Raw genomic sequence first — 21,008 nt, 5'->3', positions numbered from 1 at the left:
TATGAAAGGGGAGTTTCTACCTCTGAATTCTCTATACCTAGGAGGGAAAAGGGAAAAGGTATAATTGTGCTAGCTTTGTAGATAAAGTTATGTGTAGCCCTGGATTGACTGATTATTCCTACAATGCAGAGCCATAACTAGAAGTGAGGTAACTAGGGTGGGCAAGGAGGACTTTGGCCCAGAATACCAACGTCTGGAAGGCCCACTTTGCCATCCTCATACTTTATGTTCTCCTCCAGCTCTGCATTGTGTGGTGTAACCATCTCTGATCCCACATATGGCCCTAGGAGACCTATTCCTCTTCCTGTTTCTAGCAGTTGAGGCCTCAGCATGACCCCACTTGGCCAGAAAACCTGGAATTGGTCACCTCAGAAAATGCCGAGAGTCGTTCTCTCAGGGTAGCTTTTCTGTCCCTGCCCAGCCTTGTTCCCTCCCGCAGTTCTCTTCCCAGTAGTAGTACCACAGGATCTCTTCCTACAAGAAACACCCTGGCATCTTGAACTATGTACTGTGGGACAGGACAATCTCATGGTTTCTCTACGGTTTTCCCCCATTTCTCCCCATTTCCTTCAACTTAATTTGCTCCAGGTACCAAGATTCCTAGTTCAAAATCTATCAGAATGAATGAAATATCCTATTGCTTGGTTGATGGATAAATATCAGTTAAAGATACCTCTGCCACTTAGTGACTCAGTGAGGCAGTGAGTCGAGTTTCTAATGTACATGGTTCACTGGTACGTGTAGGTGGAGAGTCAACCTGCCATTTAATTTATTGGTACATACTAGGCCCCTGGGGAGGAGCTGTTGTTTACAATGAGGTAGTCCTCTTGGGCTCATATGTCATAAATCATATCTCTTTACCATGCAAGTGATTAACTAGAATATTTCAAATGCAGGTATACAATATAAAAAAATCTTGAACTTCTAATCTGTCTCTGCTCCCAAACTTACAGATAAGGGCAAAGTTACCCATCAACATAGGCCATGCCAGTTTTACCCTTCTTCCTTACTCCGCACTGGTTTACTCTTCTTGGGGGCAGGGTTACACAGTCATTATATTCATGGGTATTTTTACACCTTTATAACAATGAGAGATAATCTGAGATTCTGTGTATCTATATTATTTTCAATTTCTGGGAAGGAATAACACAAATTTAAAATATATTTACTACTTGAGATAATCTGCCTCCCCAGACTTTGGACAAAGTAAGATGAGCCATTGTATTCTCTGAGGCTCTTTCTGTGCTAGTGAATATGAGCCAGGTTAGGCCTGCAGTTGTGAATGGTTAGGTGAGAATGAGATTGATAGGCTTCACTCAGTTGTTGAGGAGGCAGCTAGATGGCTCAGTCTCAGTGGATAGAGCACTGGGCCAGGACTCAGGAAGATCTGAGTTCAAGTGTGACCTCAAGCACTTACTAGCTGTGTGTCCGTGGGCAAGTCACTTAACCCTGTTTGCCTCAATTTCTTCATCTGTAAAGTGACCTGGAGAAGGAAATGGCAAACCATTCCAGTATCTTTGCCAAGAAAACCCCCCAAAAAGGGGCCACAAAGAATCAGAAAAGAATGAACAACAATCAATTCAATTATTGAGAAGGAAGGTGATATAATAAAAAGAGCCCTGGAAGTCACTGCATGAGGAATCAGAAGAGCTGGAATCTAGTTTTTGGCCCTGTCAATGATCAGTTTATGACCCTGTGCAATTCACTTCCTTCAGGGCCTCAGTTTCTTTCTCCATCTTTGAAACAAGTGGGCTGGAATATATAATATCTCAGGTCAGTTCAAGCGCTGCTACTCTGAGTTTTGTGTTCAGTAAGACTAATTGGAGCTGGTTTTGAGCAAGCACTTGGTCGGATGAGGATAAAGTAGGTACCAGAAAATTTGTGTTGATGATAGGGTGAGAACATTTCAAGGGCAGGGCTGATCTGGGCTTAATACAGAAAAGGAAGCAGAGATTCCTCCCAAGACCATTATAGCAAGGCAAGGCCATAATTAGAAACTAATTGATGCTAAGCAGACAATTGAACTGACAGATGTTAGAATAGAGAAGCTGGGTGAGTAGAAAAGCAAAGGCCTGGCCAACAGAGGCGGTTGCTGCACCCTGGCCTATGAAGGAAAGTTGTGTTGACAGAGGTTAGCAGTTAGGCACCGTGATTGGAGTCAGGAAGATCTGAGTTCAAATCTGACTTTGGTGTCTTGGGATTTACTAGTTGTGTAACCTTGGGCAAGTCACTTAAACTTTCTGAAGCTCACTTTGCAAATCTGCAAAATGGTGGCAATAAAAGATATACTGCCTATGTCATAGGTTTGATGTGAGAAACCATAAAGTTTATATGGGTTATTGCTCTTGTACTGGGGCTTACATTCCATGGAACAGTTAAACACCACGATTTAATAAGGGAGTTGGGGACTTAAAAGTTGTGTAAAAAAAAAAAAAAAAGTTGTGTAACCCAAGGGAAATCATTTAACTTCTGTGGGACCCGGTTTCCTGATCTTTAAAATGAATACGGGACTGGGGAGGACTAAATGACTTCTAAGATCCCTTTCAGCTTTAAATCTATGATCCTAAGTTGCCAAAAGGCAGCTTTAGTTTTGATGTCAATCTAGAAAAATTTCCCAACAACTAGAGATAAAGAGAGTTGTAAGGGACTGCCTGTAGTGGGTTCTTCCTTAGTTGTAGTCTTCAAACAAATGTGGCGTGACCACTTGTTGAAGACATCGTAGAAGGAATCCGTGCTCAGGTTTGGGGTGTGCTAGAAGATATATGAGGTCCTTTCCAATTCTGAGAATCTACAACACTAGGAAGAAGTCATAGACTTGCAGAGCCACCTTTGAAGAATTATACCCATTCTCCCCCTCCCCCTACTTTTTCAGCTTCTTTTTATATATTGTCTTTCCCCATTAGATTATAAGCTTCTTGAGTAAAGGGACTGTTTTCTGCTTTTCTTCGCATCCTCGTAGTGTTTAGCCCAGTGCCTGGAAAGATGTACATGAATGGATGCACATAATAGGTGCTTAATAAATGTTTATTGACCGGCTGAAGAAAGGTGTGGTCCTCTTGTTGTTCAGTCATGTCCAACTCTTACATGAGCCCCTGGACTTTGGGGTTTTCTTGGCAAAATTACTGGAGTGGCTTGACATTTTCCTTCTCCTGTGTGTTCCCATTTTACAGATGAAGAACTGAGGCAAATAGGGGTTAAGTGACTTGCCCCAGTTCACACCTAGCAAGTATCTGAGGCCAGATTTGAACTCAGATCTTTCTGACTCCAAGGCTGGTGTTCTAGGTACTGTACCACCTGGCTATCCAAGGAGTGGCCCTGTATTTGGGTATCAGGATCATGAGAACTGTTTGGAAGTGGGAAGCCAGAATCAAGAGAACCGTTGTTTAAGGTTGCTTCTACCTCTCCTCACGCTGAAACAGCACTACCCCCACCTTTTAATCTGGGAATTCATTTACTCCATGTACGTTCAAGAAAATATACTATAAAAGCAAAAGGAAATGTCAGGATGCTTCTTGTTATAGTGATATTCCTATGTTATCATGGTTAGGAGTTAGATGGACAGATGCATAGACTGTGGGGGTTAAAGGTGAATAAATGCCACCCTCCTCCTTGTCTCAGCAAATTCACACATGTGAAGTATCTCTGATAAAGGCCTCATTTCTCGAATATATAGAGAACCAAGTCAAAATTATAAAAAATAGAAGTCATTCCCCAACTGATAAATGGTCAAAGAATATGAACAGGAAGTTTTCGGACAAAGAAATCCAAATTATCTATTGTCGTATTAAAAAATGCTCTAAATCACTGTTGATCAGAGAAGTGCAAATTAAAAGAACTCTGGAGTACCACCTCACATCTATCAGAGTATTTAATATGACAAAAAAGGAAAATGTTGGATGTTAGAGTGGATGTGGGAAAACTGGGATGCTAATGCATTGTTGGTGGAGTAGTGAACTGATCCGACCATTCTGGAAAACAATTTGGAACTGTGCCCAAGGGCTATAAAACTGTGCATACCCTTTGATCCAACAATACCACTGCTAGGTCTGTATCACAAAGACATACCAAAAATGGGAAAAGGACCTATTTGTACAAAAATATTTATAGTTGCTCTTTTTGTGGTGGCAAAGAATTAGAAATTGAATGGATGCCCATCAATTGGGGAACGGCTAAACAAGTTGTGGTGTACGATTGTAATGGAATATTATTGTTCTATAAGGAATGACAAGCAGGATGATTTCAGAAAAACCTAGTAACACTTAAATAAACTGATGCATAGTGAAGTGAAAAGAACCAAGAAAACATGGTACACAGCAACAACAATATTGTTTGATGAAGAATTGTGAATGACTTAGCAGCTAAGTCTTAGCTATTCTTAGCAATCCAAAGATCCAAGACAATCCCTAAGGACTAATGACAAAGGATGCTATCCTTCTCCAGAGAAAGAACTGATATTGATTAAATACAGACTGAATCATGCTACTTTTCACTTTCTTTCTTTGTTTTTTCTTTTATTCAAGTCTTCTTGTACAAAATGACTAATATGGAAATGTTTTACGTAATTGTACGTGGATAACCTGTATTTGATTGCTTACTATCTCAGAGAAGGGGGAAGGGAGAAAGGGAAGGAGGGATAGAATTTGGAACTTCAAACTTTGAATAGAAATATTTAAAAATTGGAAAAAAAATTTACAAGTGTATCACAAACTGACAATGCTCCCTTAGATGACAGATTTTTATGAAACTTGTAACTTGATGTCAATTTTCCCAGGAAGAGACAAATAAAAATTTTTGATCAGTTTTGATTGCCTCTTAAATAGCATAAAATTCATTCCTTCTACTCATGTAAAAGTTAAATATTTTTTTCTTGTTCTTATCTATTATCATACCTTAGTTCACCTTCCTACTCAACTTAACTGGGGCTGGTTCAGGTTCCTACAAAGGGAAACCAAACTATAAACCATTTAGCACCACTAATTTTTTAAAATGCCTATATATATAATATATATATATATGCATATATATATATCACTTGATATTCTTCTATGTGTCACCTAAAATAGAATTTAAGCGAGTTGTAGGAATTCTTATCTTTTTCATGGTATTACTTTTATTCTATGATGAACAATAATAGTAATATAAAATAAGTAATATGAAATCAATACATATAAGTTTACTTCCTTTTCCCAAAAGAACAAAATTATAATGTGAATGTCCTCTACTGCATTTATATTGAGAAAAGTGTTTCTGAAGGGGAAGCAATTAAGAAGGTTCAAGATATACCTTGACTTAGCATTCATTGTTATTATTTACCTTACTATGGCTGATTTTAAAAGCAAAAATATCCTGTGCCCTTCAGATATCTTGTCTCACACAAAGTCAGATACGTCCACTAGTCTTGTCACAGACCACTGGTTTGACCTTAGCAATCACCTTCTAGGGAGCAGCTAGAAAATTCTCTGAAGACTTTGCTGCCTATCAGATTCCTTAATGAGCATATTTTAAATGAATTCCTTATGTTTATCATCTGGCCTTTGGGTCATGTTGACCTTTTTTATCCAGGAAAGCTGTCACTGATTGTTTTATGAATCTTAAGTTTTGTTGGTATGAACTCTCCTGCATGATGAATATCTTTGAAATGAAAATACCACTTTCCATTCTCATCATCGAACGTGCCCTCATCCATCCAACCCCAAAACACACCTGTGTTCTATTTCATAGAATCATAGACTATTAGAGCTGGAAGAGACCTTGGAGTTCATCTATTACAACTTCCTTATTTGACAGGTGAGAATATCTATGCATCATGGAGAAGAAATACTTTAGCTAGTTTAGTCTTTAGAAAATTTAAGATTAGAACCACATAGTTACTCTGAAGAACTAAATAAATATGCAGAAAGACAAACGATCCAACTGGTTAAGTAAAATGGAAGGATGCCAAATTGAATTGCAATGGAAAATGGTGTTGGGTTCATGTTCTAAAGTAAGTACACATGAGGGTATGGCCACTGAGGCATACAGTTTGCTCACCTTGAATTATGGCCCAGGTTTTAGTATTGCACCCCTCCCATTGTTTACATGCCAAATTTACCCCCAAAAGAGTTAAAAGGAAACAGTAAATACTGACCCCCATCCTATGAAGTCCTAACCACTTGTTTATTTATGGTTGGGAGGAGAGAGGGCTCATACTGAGGGGCAGGTGCCTATGATTTCCTGGATGACCAAGGTGTGGATAAAGGTAGTACCATCAGGACTGAAGGAAGAAAGAAGCCCCCAACTTGCACCAGCCATTGTGTATGCTTTATCCCCAAATCATTTAGGGGGTACTAGAGTGGTTTGCCATTTCTTTCTCCAGCTCATTTTACATATGAGGAAACTGAGGCAAACAGGGTCAAGTGACTTGCCCAGGGTCACACAGCTAGTAAGTGTCTGAGGCCAGATTTGAACTTAGGAAGGAGAGTTTTCCTGGCTCCAGGCCCAGCACTCTATCCACCATGCGACTTAGCCACCCCCATCTCCGCTTATATTAATTATAGCATTATCAATGAAAGTGAGAAGCTGAGAGTATTCTGTATCATTCTCTCCACTGATGGGATAATGATACCTATCTTCATACCCATCACATTGCCAAAAGTGGGAGAAGCTAAGGACACTCATAACATTGGATCCTCCACAAACCTTCTAAATACTTCATGTGATTTAGGTTGTATGGCCCCAAAAGATGTTTCCTTTGAAAGATTACAACTGTGCCATGTTTCATGTGCCATTTACTAGATGTCTGATTTTCCATGAGGAGCATGGTTATGAACACTGAGTTCTACAGTCTGACTTCTTAAAAATCAGAATCAATAATTCTGATCATCATTAATAATCAAAAAAGAAAGGGGGAAGAGGTGGGAAGAAGGGGAAGGAGGGAACAAGAAAAGATTACTTTACCTTATCAAGGTGGTTATAGAAATCAGCATTTGCTGCACAGAGGTACCTTCCAAGCAGTGTCGCATGAGTTGTAAATATTGTGGCGATAGGAAGTCTTCTGGCTCGAGAAAGAATTAGTCCAGTTCCAGCCTGCCATTCGTGAAATTGAACAATGACATGTTTGTCACTCACATGGTCAGTCACCTAACACAGGAAGAAAAAAAAACACTTAAAATTTCCAAATATTTTCACATCTACAGGTTTATATAATTTTATTCACACAAAAGCCTGTTTGTAGGTATTCATTGTTCTTTATTTCATACATAATAAAATTGAAAAACAGAGAGATTAGATGGTGGTACAGTGGAGAGAGCACTGGGTCTGGGGTCAGGAAGACGAGAGTTCAAATCTGGTCTCAGACACTTACTAGCTGTGTGACCCTGGGCAAGTTACTTAACCTCTGTATACCTCAGTTTCCTCATCTCTAAAATGGGGATAATAATAGCATCTGCCTCCCAGGGTTGTTGTGAAGATCAAATGAGATAATAATTGTAAAGCTCTTAGCATAGTGTAAGCATTATAAATGTTAGCTAGTCAGTAGGAAGATCACACAATTAGTAACAAATCCAGGTCTTCTAACCCCATTGGATCAGGCTGTTTCACCAATATCCACTCCTTCTTCCACTTTTATAGTGGAACTAAAAGCATCCTTCCTTCTCAGTTTGGCTTGTCTCTTGTGTGAAGCGAGATGAGAGTAAGAGTTATAATTGCAAAACAGCCAACAATTCAGGAAGCCAGGAGACTGGATGGAGTTTATTTGAATATTAACCTGTATTGGGAGGGGGTGGGGATGGTTTGGTTGGTGTATTTTGAGATATTGGTCTTCCCACACAGTGATCAATGTTAAGATGATGGGAGTATGCATCAGAAAGAACATTATAATTAAATGAAAAAAAGCATTTGACCTAGAAACCAGGAATTCCGGGTTCTAGAAGTAATCTGAAATTAGCTATCTGTTTTACTTCGGGTGATTACCTTAACCTTTTCTGAGTTTCAGTTTCCTCATTTGCTAAGTAAGTAGTAGGATTTAAGTCTCTAAGGTTCCTTTCAGCTCTAATATTTTATAAATCTTATGGTCATGGGGCTGCTTACCTTAGTGGCATGTATGATCAGAGAAATAGACTTAGGGCTTTAAGAAATCTTTACAGGTGAGAAAAAGGAGACCTAAAGAGATTAAGTTTAAGGTCACAAAGTAATAAGTAGTTAAGCCAAAATTTGAAAGGTCTGACAGCTCTGAAAGAAGCATTCTTTCCACTTCCCCTTCTGATGTGATTGGGTAGTAGTAAATATATAGTTCAGAAAAGGGAATAAAGGAGGAAGATTATCTAAAGCTACATTATTAAATTCAGAGAGTTACTTTCCTGTGTTAAGGCTTTGATGTCAGGGTTTCTCCATATTCATTAAATTAACAGAGGATTTTCAGAGGAAGATGAGCTCTAGCTAAAGACTTTCAAATTCTTCAGCTCCTAGCACAGTGCCTTGCTCGGAGTAGGTGCTTAATTCATGTTTGCTCTTTGATTAATTCATTGGTTGGTTAAGGTTACAGAGGAAAGCAGCCATTGATAAAACAGCCTCAGCCTCACCTGGCTCTCACCCTTTCCAATACCAGTTTCACTTTCACTCATACTTCCAGACTCACTGGTTGTGGTGAGGGAGTCAGAAAACTTCTTGCTCCCCATTGCTGCTTACATTTGACTACATTTGCGGTCAGTACTTACATTAACTATTATCACTACATCTCAGTAACCTCTCCCCCTTTGAGGTTCATTCAATCCAAATTTATGATCCAGTCAAGATTCTGGTAGCTATCATCTACTGATGCCCAGGATACACTTCCCCTTTCCTCAGTGGGGTCAGTGCCTGCCTCACATTCTTTCTCTCTACTCCAAATCCTGCCTTCCTACTACAGATCTTCAACATACGTATTGATACTCCCTCAAACACCATAAAGTCCCAATTCCTCAATCTATTCATTTCTAATGACTAATATAATATGCTCTTCCATTCTACCTCAGTTATGCAGAGATGGTTATAACCTTAATATCCATAAGTTTTCCACTTCTACATTCACAAACTACAAAATTCCTTTATTAAATTATAATCATTTATCATTTTTTTTCTCTACCTTGTAACCTATAACACTGTTCTTCATCCTTACAATGACCTACAATGCCTCAATTCTTTTCTAGGCTATCCTGTGAACAAGTTTCAGTTTCTTCCCTTTGCTATCTCAACCCCTTAATGCAGAGGTGTCAGACATGTCACCCGTGGACCATATGCAGCCCACAATACTCCCAAGTATGACCTGAACCGGATTAAAATATAATTAGGAAATAGTTAACAAAATAAATAAAAATACAATCAAACATAGATAATGTTAGTATGTGATTTTCTAAGTCAACATGTACCCACATGGATCATTATATACATGTTGGTAGACCCCATTTCTATTTGAGTTTGAAACCATTGCCTTAATGAATAAGTTCAATTCTATTCTGTCCTCTACACTTGAGTCCCTTGTGCTTTTATCCTACCATCCATGCTTCATCAAGCCTCATCCTTGGATTGCTCTTGCAATCTGTTGCCTTCAAATTATTGATATATTGCTGAACGGGACTGGAGAAAAACACAAAATCATGCTAACTGGGAACAGCACAAATTTAAGTTTCATAATCTTACCTGGACCCTCACTTCAGCAAGGCAATATTTTTACATCTCTCTAATTGAACACAACTCCCATGATCCCGGTAATCACAATGACTATTGCAAATTTTTTTCATCTATACTCATCTCTTGTAGCACCCCTCATCACCTCTCTCAGCTGAAGACCTTGCCTCACATTTCACTGGGAAAGAAAAGTTGAGACTATTTTCTTAGAGCTCCTCCATCTTCTCCCTCATCTCACCTCACTCAGATGATTCCCCCTTGTGTCTTCTCCTTCACCCTTGTTCTCACATGGAGAGGTAGCACTAAGGCAAACCACTGTATGTGCATTGTTGATTCCGTTTGATGTCACCTTTTTCTTACAGAATGCTCCTTCCCATCATCCCCATTTTCTCGCCAATCTTCAATATTTCCCTGTCTAATGGCTGCTTCCCTACTGTCTACAAGTATACCCATGCCTTTCCCATCCTTAAAAACACCCTCACTGGTTCTGACTGTTCCCTATAGTTATTGCACTATACCTCTCCTCCCTTTGATGGCTAAACTTGAGAATGCTGGCTACACTTGGTGCCTCTAATTCCTCTCCTCTCACTGTCTTCTAAACTCTCTTCAGTCCAGTTTTTGACCTCATAATTCAATTGAAACTCTTCTCTACAAAATTACTAATATTCTCTTAATTGCCAAATCTAATGACTATTTCTCAGTCCTCATCATTTTCTACCTCTCTGCAGCAGGTGACATTGTGGATCAACCTATTCTTAATGCTCCCTTCTCTCTTGGTTTCCATTACACTGTTCTTTCCTAGTTCTCCTCTTACCTGGACAATTGCTTCTTTTCTGTCTCCTTTGCTAGACCTTTCATCCAGGTCATGCTTGTTAACCTTTGCTATGCTTCACAGCTCTCTCCTCAGTCCTCTTCTCTTCTCCTTTTTACTATTTTTCTTGGTGATCTCATTAGTTCCCATGGATTCAATTATCCCTGCAGATGATTCAGGTCTATCTACCCAGCCCTAACCTCTGTAGTAGCAATTTAGATTTGAAGATCTTTTCTGCCCATTAATAGGCCATGTGACCTGCTTACATCATGGGAAGCCTGAGTCACATGTGGTGGGAGGAGCCTCCTGACAGGAAAAAGAAGTTATGTCACAGGAAATTCAGAGAAAGAGAGCAGTTATGGCTGCTAATGGCCGCCATTGTGATTGTTAGAACTGAACAGGCTGACTTAGCTGTACTATGAGTTTGTGTTTGGGGAAGATCCTAACAGGGGGTCTGAGAGGTTTGGGGACGGCAAGGCTCCATGTTGTGATATTTTGTATGGAATATTTTACTGCTCTGGTAATAAATGGCTTGTGGGATATGGTTCTCTGGTGTCTGAATAAATGGTTTACTTCTACTTTCTATGTAGGGAGTCTCGTATACCTTATGATACAGAACTACATAGGCATTTTGACAATTATCATCTACGTTGTTATTATTGTCTTACTGATACAACCTCTCCCCTGACTTACAGTCTCACATACCCAACTGCCAATTGTACACCTCAAACTGGATGTCCTGTGGACATCTTAAGCTCATTATGTCCAGAACTGAACTCACTAGCATTTCTCCCATGCCCTTCCCTCTTCCTATTTTCCTTATTACTGTTGTAAGTACCATTATTCTCATAGTCTCCCAGAATCACAGCTTTGGCATCATCCTTGACCTCGCACCCTCGCTCACCTCACATAGCCAATCTATTGCAAAGTCCTGTTGTTTCTACCTCTGTAACATCCCTCATATATTTCCCCTTCTCTTCCCTCATACAGCCAACACCCTGGTGAAGGCCACCATCATCTCACATCTGTATCGTTGGAATGGTCTTCTGGTCTACCTGCCTCGGGTCTCCCTACTCCAGTATGTCCTCTTTGTTGTTGCTGCTGAGTCATTGCTGAGAACATACTACATAGCATTAAGCCTGAAATGTTAAACATTTGTTATTATAGTTCTGAATGAAAAATTGACAGAATTATTCAACAGGACATCGAAGCTTTGTACTTAAAGACATAACTCAGATCATTTCAGTATATCATCATCATCACTGACTACCGAGGATATTTTTTTAAACTATTGATGCTACTTTCAAAAATTAAAAATAATACTATAAATATTAAATGTATAGACTTGCTTTTGATAATTGAAGACAGTAGTATTAATATTTTATTGCCAGTGTTTTTTTTCCAGAGCCATATTTATTGGTGGCAGGCTCTTTCTACTGTTGAAGATGGGCAATTCTTCTGTAACTTACTGTGTTGGACAGTTGCCCGGGGCACTGAAAGTTCAAGTGACTTGGCCAGGCACACCCTTGTAGTAACAATAGTGAGTCTCTGGTCTTCCTGATTCCAGGGTCAGCTCTCAGTTCACTAATCCTTATTGCCTCTTTGATAGCTTATATAAATGACTACCAGATTTATACATCTGCTTCTCCTTGACTGTGTAGGCTGACTTTTATATCAGTAAAATAATGACCTAGAGATTAAAAAAAAACCATACCAATGAGCTGGTAGGGCTCTGAAAAAGGGTTTAAAATACTAGTTTGGTTTGCAGATCTGTAGCTTTCTAAAATCAGGAGAAGGATTAGAACAGAGATACAGTGGCATGGTATTTCTGTCTTTGGCTATGCTCCAGAAATTAGTATTTACACCAGTTAAAATAAGTTTCTCAGATTCATTGGAAAAGGTCTTAGGTCAGCCAATAATTGCATAATCATTTTTAATTTGCTTAACCTAAAAAGAATAGAGTTTCAGTGTAGTGAAGGATCTTAGACATCATTTAATTTAACCCTTTCATTTTATAAGTGAGAGTTAGAGAGAGAGAATTATTTGCCCAGAGCAGTATCATGAGTTAGTGGTAGAGCTGAGACTGGAAACCATGGCCCCTGACCACTAACCCAGTACTCTTTCTAATACTGCTGGCTTCCTCTTATACTACATGCCTCTTGTGAAATCATTCTTGAGCACTAATCTACTGTGTCTGAAAATGAAAGCAGCTTCATTACAACCCTGGAACATTGCTATCTGGAAGTAGTACCTCCTTTAAGAACCAGGCAGTTAATGACCCAAATATGAGCATATCGTTAGCTTCCCGGTCATGGTAAGGAATTCCTACGTGGCACGCTTCCCAGAGGTCTCCTTTCCATCTGTCCAAATTCCAAGCAGAATATCCTATGTCAAATAGGACCACGTAAGGGCTCCCTTCTATGAGCCATCTTCCAAAATGAACCTGTTCATCATGCAAGTAAGAAAAACTTGTGGTTAGTGAATGAATATATTTTTTGTTGAGTAGAAAATTATTTTCTAAGTTAAATAGAAAGCTATGGTGATCATTTTTTAGACCTGATTGAAATGCTTATTTGAAAAAGAGAACTTAATGAGCTCTGCTAATTATCCATTCATCTATATTATCCAAGTTCTATCCATGCATTAAATTAGATAAATGCTCATTTTCCTCTGAGCATCCCAAAGCACATATTGCTCATATGTAGTTAGACCTGTCTACAATGACTTCCCTTCTCCTCTGATTTATTTAAATCCTACTGGTTGTCTCCCCACCCCCCTCACCCCAGATTGTGCTTAAGTCTCTTCTCTGCTGTTGGAGTTTTTCAGAACCTTTCTCCCTTATTCCTCCTCCAACTTTCACATGGCTGCCCTCCATTCCCATAGACCACAGTGGTCTCTCCTGTCTCTGAAGTCCTATAACACATTCTCTATAGTGGCATTTCATGTTTGCTTCTTTGTACAAAAAAATAAAGTGGCAGTATTTGTCCTAGATCCTCAGCTAGGCTGCCTAGAATGCTTTGTACCCAGGAAATGTTTTGTTCCTGTCACTTCCGATGACACACTCATAAATCAATCAAGAACATGAAGAGAAATCTCGAGAGTATAGAATGGTTCCTTTTGTCTGTTCAGAATTTAACATTTCAGACTTCCATCATTATAAATCATGTCTTTAAAATGAGCAATACTGCCTTTCCCAAAGGGCTATTTGGAAGTGTAAGTTTAGTAGGAGTTTTAGAAATGACATAATGCAGAAACTGAGTCTGAATTCAGTCTTCTATCTATTGTAATTTCATTGTGGGTAGGTCAAAAAAGGATAGCTCATTAATATGGCTAAGTAGGCTTCCACCGGTGTACTGGCTGGGCCTGTCTCAGGCCAGTTCTGTGGTAGTTCACATTTGATACTGGGACAAAATGAGACACTCAGTGGCATCTTTCTCCCACTGCACAAAGTGGCATGTGGGGAGGGGGAGAGAGGAACAGTAAGGGAGTTACGTGGGGACTGATGTCACAGAGGACATCTCAAGACGATTCAGCTAAGCCGAACACTCTCGCTTGAGTTGTCCATGGTCTTTCACCAGGCGGGCACTTGGAGCTCCTTATGCTTGTTTTGTACTTAAGCAACCAGAAGTGATATGAATACCTGAGATTTTAAGTCCCCAAGCCAGTTAAATCTGAAAGATAGATTAAATACCTTTTAGGGAAAAATTAATCTTACATGGTGACAGGGGTTAGTTTATTGCTCCTTCTACAGCAGGGGATGTAACTTTACTCACTTCCTTAAAAATTATTTTTACTAAATTATCTACACTAATCTAATATTGAATAGGTGAAAGGGCTTTAGCTATTGGGACTTCATGTACCAACTGACCTCAAAATAATACTAAATCAATTGGATGCTTTCTTTGTTCTTTTTTAGTTCCTGAGAGAAGCACAGTACCTGACACCCATGCAAATTCATTGCATCCACTGCTTTTTTAATTGCAGGGTTTGGAGGCTCACACTCTTCCACTTGGGTCTTCATATTGTGTTCAAAATATGGACCAATCAGACAATAATTTTCTCCCCATTCATCCGCAGTTGTTTTTGCCTTGGTCTGTATTACGGTATAGATGCCACCAACTGTTTAAAAAAGTTTATAATGGTTTCATTAATTTTAAGTTCTTTCTAATTCAAACGAACTCATTTGCTGGTTAACATTTAGGATTCAGTGAAACAAATCCCTATTAAGCTAATTTCCTTAGTGATCATGAGGATTCATTTCTTGTCTGGTTCACTCTAAGAATAACACTTGACATTGGCTTCCCCACCCGCACCCCATCCCCCACTTACCTGGCAAATTATTAGGAAGGAGAGCGCCTCTTTGTGGTTGAAAAAAGAAAGTACGATAAACAACCCTTATAACAAACACTCTCAGGGGCTTTAGTCATGACCCTCTCACCTCTACCATGGCCACATGTGATGGAGAGGAATAGCTGGAGTCATGGAAAACAATCACCATGAGCGTAATATCAATTTCCCCAAACTATAAGGCCTCTAGCTGACCTCCAAAACAAAACATAGAACCCTATGAGTGGACTTATCCAATAGAGGTGATGTGTTAATGCGGAGATCCTCACCTTCCCAACTAGTAAATAATAAGATTTCATAATGGCTAAATCATCTGTAGTGTGGCTCAAAGCCTGAAAAGCTTGTTGGTCACATATACATAATAAAGGAAGGAATTTGTCAGAGCATTAACTAGGGAAGGACCATTGAAGCTTAGGTTGAGAAACTTGTTATAGGGATAGAGATCACTTCAACCCAGACCCTGTTAAATTCCAGGGGAGGTCCCTATTGCCTTCAGGATAAAATATAAAATGCTGTAGTTGGCATTTAAAACCTTTCCCAATCTGATCCTTTCTTTTCTTCCCAGTTTTTTCCCCATTTTATTCTACAGATTCAAGAATCTAGCTACATTTATGTTTGCCAGCCCGTAAACACACCATTTCCTGATTTTGACTCTGAGTCTTTTCACTAACTATCCACCATGCCTGGAAGGTATGTTTGCACAGAGTTGTTATCATGTTTTCTCATCTATTACCATGTGAGCTCCTTGAGGGCAGAGATTGTGCTTTTGATTTTCTTTCAATTCCTGTGCTTAGCACAGTGCCCAGCACATAATACAGGCATAGAAAAATTTCTTAACCTATTGACTGAACTGATATCTCCAAAAAGTAATATACTATCTCTATGGAGGGATATGGTTGGTAAATTGACTTAGCCTGGGTAATGGTGGAGGTGGCATGGGGACAGGGGGAGGGAGGAACAGTAAGGGAGTTACTTGGGGACTGATCGCTGATGCTAAAAATAAAATCACCTTTCTTTGGGTTCCAGCCGGCAGAGCCACCTCCTTCTTCCCCACCACCCTGAGCTCTTGCCCAATGCCAGCAACATCCCCCTTCCCTTCCACTCTCAACACACACACACACTGCATGGACCTGGGATTGATGGACTCTAGAGATTGACTGTGAAAACATGGACTTTGGGCAGAAAGTGTTTTAAGTACCTCTGAGTTAGAACCTGCCTGGAGCTGTGGAAGAGAAGCTGGGATTTGGACTCAGGGGAGGCCTAGGTCCAGTTCCTGTCTTTCACTATTCAAGTCACTCAATCTCTCTGTGCCTCAGTTTACTCCCCTTTAAAATAGAGAAAATAATATTTATTTTCACTATTTACGCCATAAGGTTTCAAGGAAAGTACTTTAGAATCCTGAAAGCACGACATAGTCCTAAGTTATTACCCTTTTTTTTTTTGCTCAGACCTGTGAAAACATCCTGTGCCATGATCATCAGCATCTCATTAGTGACCTAAATAGTCTAAAAGAGTTGCCTGTGGCACTAAAATTTTAAGTGACTTTCTTAAGTGTCAAAGGCAGGACTTGAATCATGTCTTCCTTACTCCAAAGTTGACTTTCTAACCATCATGCCATGCTTCCTCTGGATATTACAAAATTTATAATGCAAAATTCTGCACTTTTCCACAAATCTATGCCATCCATAGATCCATCTTCCTATGAATTAGAGAATTAAGAGGATTTCACAGTAATTTCCATAAGTAGAACTTACTCATTTATAAATTTATGCTGATGGGAATCTCGATGAATAAATATTTATGAGCCAGTTTGAAGATGAAAATCCTAAACAGGCACTATAGGGCTATAGGACTTTAATTTATATCTGGTAGTAACTGTTACTGGTTACCATCTTACCATAAAATTATGGAACTTGCAACTGGAAAGGACCAGAGAAATATTATTATTTTCAACTTTGTAGAAATCTTCAAATCAGTCAGATTCTGATTACCATTTACCTATCAATGATTTAGAACAGTCTCCAAAATTTTGTAGAACACATGTCCCTCTCAACAGCTATGTGATCAAGAAATGAACCGAAATTTTGTTATAAATATTGTCATCAATATCCTCTCACTGTCTTTTTGTAAAATTTCTTAAGGAAGCCACCAATTTAGTAATCATTTATGATATCTCTATAAGGCAAGATCATTATAAACTGTGAATCTCATTTTCTAGGAATCCAAAAGGAAACTGGTATCTATAATTATTAGTAAATCACTCCATTAGCACAGCTTTTTTTTTTCTTTAATGGTTTTCATGTAATCAGATCAATGAGAGAATTGTTGTTTCTTCATATTAATGCAAATATCAACATTTTCCTATGTAGATCAGAGTGAATGAGAGTTTAGCTGCCACTTTCATTAGGATAATAGAATTTGGAGCTTTAATGAACCATATGGAATGTCAAGTCCAATCCTCTCATTTTACAGAAGACAAAACAGAGGCCCAAATGGCTAAATGACTCGTCCATGGTCACACCAGCAGGTCACACAGGCAGGTTGCACAGGAGCAAAACTGGTATCAGAATGCCCATCTTTTGAATTTAAATACATGGCCCTACCTACTTCAACAGGCTTTCATCTTAAATGATCAGGAAATAGGTTTAACAATTCACACAATCAATAATAATAAAAATAAATAATGAATAAAAATGGAATGATCAAGATTCTAATTTGATCTGATTAGATTCAATCTCTCTGTAAAACCATTCAGTTGTTCATTTGGCTAAGAAATCCTCTGAGAAGGAGAGAATAAATATATAGATATATCCCCCAAACCTTAGGTATTTCCATTTTCTATAATCACTTGGCCTCTGTACCTACTTGAAATGCACACACTCCTAAATTAGTTCCAAGATACTCAATTCTTCCCATCTAAAGTGTAATCACCCACTTAAATTTTCATTCCCTACCAGAATAACTAAATTTGCTACAAAATGTCAAAGTTCTTTGGAATATTTTATTGACAGTCCACCAATAAACTAATTCTTGTTTTGATCATTTCTAATCCATTTCCAAAAAAAGTAAGCGGTTTTTCAAAAAATGTTCTACAAACCTTTATTGGTCACTTCCCAGGCAACTTCAAATAACAGCAAGTCCTCTATTGGAAGTTCTTGCACATCCCACAAAGGCAGCCCACCCAGAGAGGCCACGGACAATGATCTTCCTCGTAGCATTTTCCTCTAAGTGACGTTCAAATAAAATTTTAAAATTCCCAGGTTCCCAGAGAGGTAAATACTCTCAGAGAAATGTGTGCACAGGCTGCTTGCTGCCAGACACGAGGTCGAGGTTGTTTGCCTTAGAGAAGTAAACTCACGTTAAATCCCATGAGCTTTTCGAGAGCTACAGGCTAAAGCTCCTCTTTGCCCTCTGGGCCACCTAAGGGAGGTCCAGACAGAAGAAATTCCCTCCCCACACTTCTCTGAAGCCACCTGATACAAACACAAGTAAAACCCACGAACACAGGACTTATAGGTAACTACCTTCCTGCTCAGTGAGGCCCTAATAGGTTCATCATCTGATGAAAGTCCTGCTTTTTTGGCCAAGCTACCTGCCTCACATACTTACCACTTCATCCAGAAAGCATTTTATTCCATAATTTTGAAAGAGAAACAATATCAGAAGCTTCTAGAAAGTTTTATGACAACCAAAGAGTCTCTGGAGGAAAATTGAATCCTAGGGCCAGTGGAATGAATCCCCTGTCCAACATCTCTGCTTTAATATTTCCCCTGGAAAAAAATTATCAACTGAAGCAGTCTTTTCATTTTTGTCTCAACCCGATTATTAGGAAGTTTTTTCTTCTGTTTTCTGAAATCTTTTTTTTTTTTTTTTTTTTTACCTTTCTGACATTTGTTCTAGTTCTCTGCTCTATAAAGTTTTGGAACTTTATAGAAGTACTAAAAATGGATTGAAACCTTTGCTCTACCCCAATAACCCTCTGGATTTCCATGATTTACTTTTTTTCTTTCCTGATCCCCCTGGCTGCTAGTACTTCCTCCCCCCAAAATTACTATGAATTAATTTGTAGAGTTTTTATGTATACTTTCATGTATATGTGGGTAGTTAGGTGGCACAGTGGATAAAGTGTTGGGCCTGGAGTCAGAAAGACCCAAGGTCAAATCCAGCTCCAGACACTTATTAGCTATGTGACTCTGAGCAAGTCACTTTACCCCTTTTTGCCTCAATTTCCTCATCTGCAAAATGAGCTGGAGAAGAAAATGGCAAAACACTCCAGTATCTTTGCCAAGAAAACTAGCCTTTACTTACTTACATGTGTGACACTGGACAAAGCTTTACCTCAATCATCTCATTTTAAAGCCAGTGATGATGGTACTTGCTACCTATCTCTCAGGTTTGTAGTGAGGGAAGTACTTTGTAAACCTTGAAATGATCCATAAATGTAAATTGTCTTTGTCTACTCTTTGGGGAAGGAAATTCTTAAGTTAGCATCTCTGCCACTTTAAGCATCAGGCAGACATAAACCAACTGGTTTCATCTCATTGCATGGACATCTTAGAGGCAGGTTAATCTCTGCTATAACTAGGATCCAATCTGACAGAAATTAAACAGAAAAATAAAAACAGCAGCCAAGGTCTTAGCAATGTCCCTCTCTCATTCTCTACTTAGTGCTAAGTAGGATTTCCTTGGGGGTGGGAGAGAGGGGAAACAACACTTGAAATTCAGCAAAAATTCCAAAATGGAAAAACTCGATCTGAACAAGCAAGGGACCACTGGACTACTTTAGCAATTGTGTTTTTGCTCTATTTCAAGTTTCACCTATCTTTTATTTCATACTCCCAGCCTAGAGTCAATCAGTACTTTGGAATATTAATACTTATAATCAAGATTAAAAAGTCTTATTGAGCCAACAAATGTTTATCCTTTGCAGTAAAACTATGAATGAAATTCTGAGGTACTAATGTCCCCATAGTTCTTAGCTGTTTCAGGCATTAGTCTCTGTTCAGTGTTTAGTTTTAGCAGTCTGTTACTTGAAACAGACTTGAAATAGCACTTGAAACCCTTTCGAATGGTAAGCATCATTAAAACCAGGCCCCATCACCTTCCATTACCACAGAATTATGCTACATGAATCAAGAGGACCAAAGGGTTTTGTTCTAAATTGAATTTGTTTAAACATCATATCCAGCTGCATCTGGAAGGCAAAGTGAACAGTTTAATAGTTAGTCAGGGATTATGACCTGTGTAGAAAAACAATTGGGTTTGGAAGAAAAGCATCTGTTTTCCAAAATATAAGGGTTTAGGCCTGAATTATCTAAATTATTATCTTACTTTTGAGTTATAATTTGCTTATGTCAACATTGCCTCAATGTTCCCTCAAGTTCCAATAGAACCAGAAATATGTTAAAAATGGTATGCGAGTGTATTAATAAGCCAAAATCATATGCATGTGTGCATGCATACACACATGTATGTCAACCTGAATTCGAGAGAAAACAGCCAATATAGCAAAATGGAGGTCTTTAATCAAGGCAAGTAAATTGTAACTGGGGTGCCACACAGCAAGTGCTCGGGTACCAGAGGAAGGGACTGGGAAAAGAGGTTATATAGAGTACTAAAGGAGAGGGCATGGCCAAGCTGTAGGCTGGAGGGGTTAAGCAGAGGGAATGGCCAAGCTACATGTAGGAGGGGTTAGGCAAAGGAATAGCCAGGCTGCAGATAGGAGGGGTTAGGGGCTTCTCACCATTTCACTAGCTAAATTGTGTTGCATAACAAGTGAAAGTCCATAGAGAAAGCTTGGGAATCTTTGGAGGGGAGAGTTTAGGAGATTTACATAATAGTGAAGAGGCTGAGTTAGTAGTCTAATCAGCCCTCGTCAATTCATTGGCCTGGGAACAGAGACCAGATCAGCTTCGGTCAGTTCATAGTCAACTCTGTTTGTCATATATAAATATACATGTATACATATACATATACTCATAGACAAACTTTAAAGGGTGTTTATTCAAAACAGTTAAAATATAAACAATATTCTTCATCCATTTAATCTTTCCTTTGGACAGCCCAAACTCATCCAAATCATCTTGTATCTCTTCCAAGAGGATCTGCAACATTCTGGGGTTTAATGCAACCCACACAATGTTCTTCTCCACAAATATGACCATCTGGACAGTGTCATCATTTACAAGGAATCCCTCTTCAACCTGAA

At 39.0% G+C, this 21,008-nt stretch overlaps 1 protein-coding gene across 1 annotated transcript in view; it reads right to left on the bottom strand.

Moving 5' to 3' along the window:
- Window positions 1-18,221, bottom strand: part of GYS2 (glycogen synthase 2) — a 60,680-nt gene extending 42,459 nt beyond the window's left edge. The window contains exons 1-4 of the mRNA XM_036759622.1: window positions 17,898-18,221; window positions 14,391-14,572; window positions 12,705-12,896; window positions 6,937-7,119 (exon numbers count right to left, since the gene is read on the bottom strand). Coding sequence (XP_036615517.1) covers window positions 6,937-7,119; window positions 12,705-12,896; window positions 14,391-14,572; window positions 17,898-18,018 — 678 coding nt within the window. The 5' untranslated portion in view covers window positions 18,019-18,221. The remainder of the gene's footprint in view (window positions 1-6,936; window positions 7,120-12,704; window positions 12,897-14,390; window positions 14,573-17,897) is intronic.
- Window positions 18,222-21,008: the final 2,787 nt, after the last annotated feature.

This window comes from Trichosurus vulpecula, chromosome 5 (genome assembly GCF_011100635.1).
Source record: "Trichosurus vulpecula isolate mTriVul1 chromosome 5, mTriVul1.pri, whole genome shotgun sequence".
In the NCBI taxonomy this organism is placed as follows: domain Eukaryota; kingdom Metazoa; phylum Chordata; class Mammalia; order Diprotodontia; family Phalangeridae; genus Trichosurus; species Trichosurus vulpecula.
The sequence above is the reverse complement of the archived record's forward strand: the minus strand, read 5'-3'. Positions and strand labels throughout refer to the sequence as shown.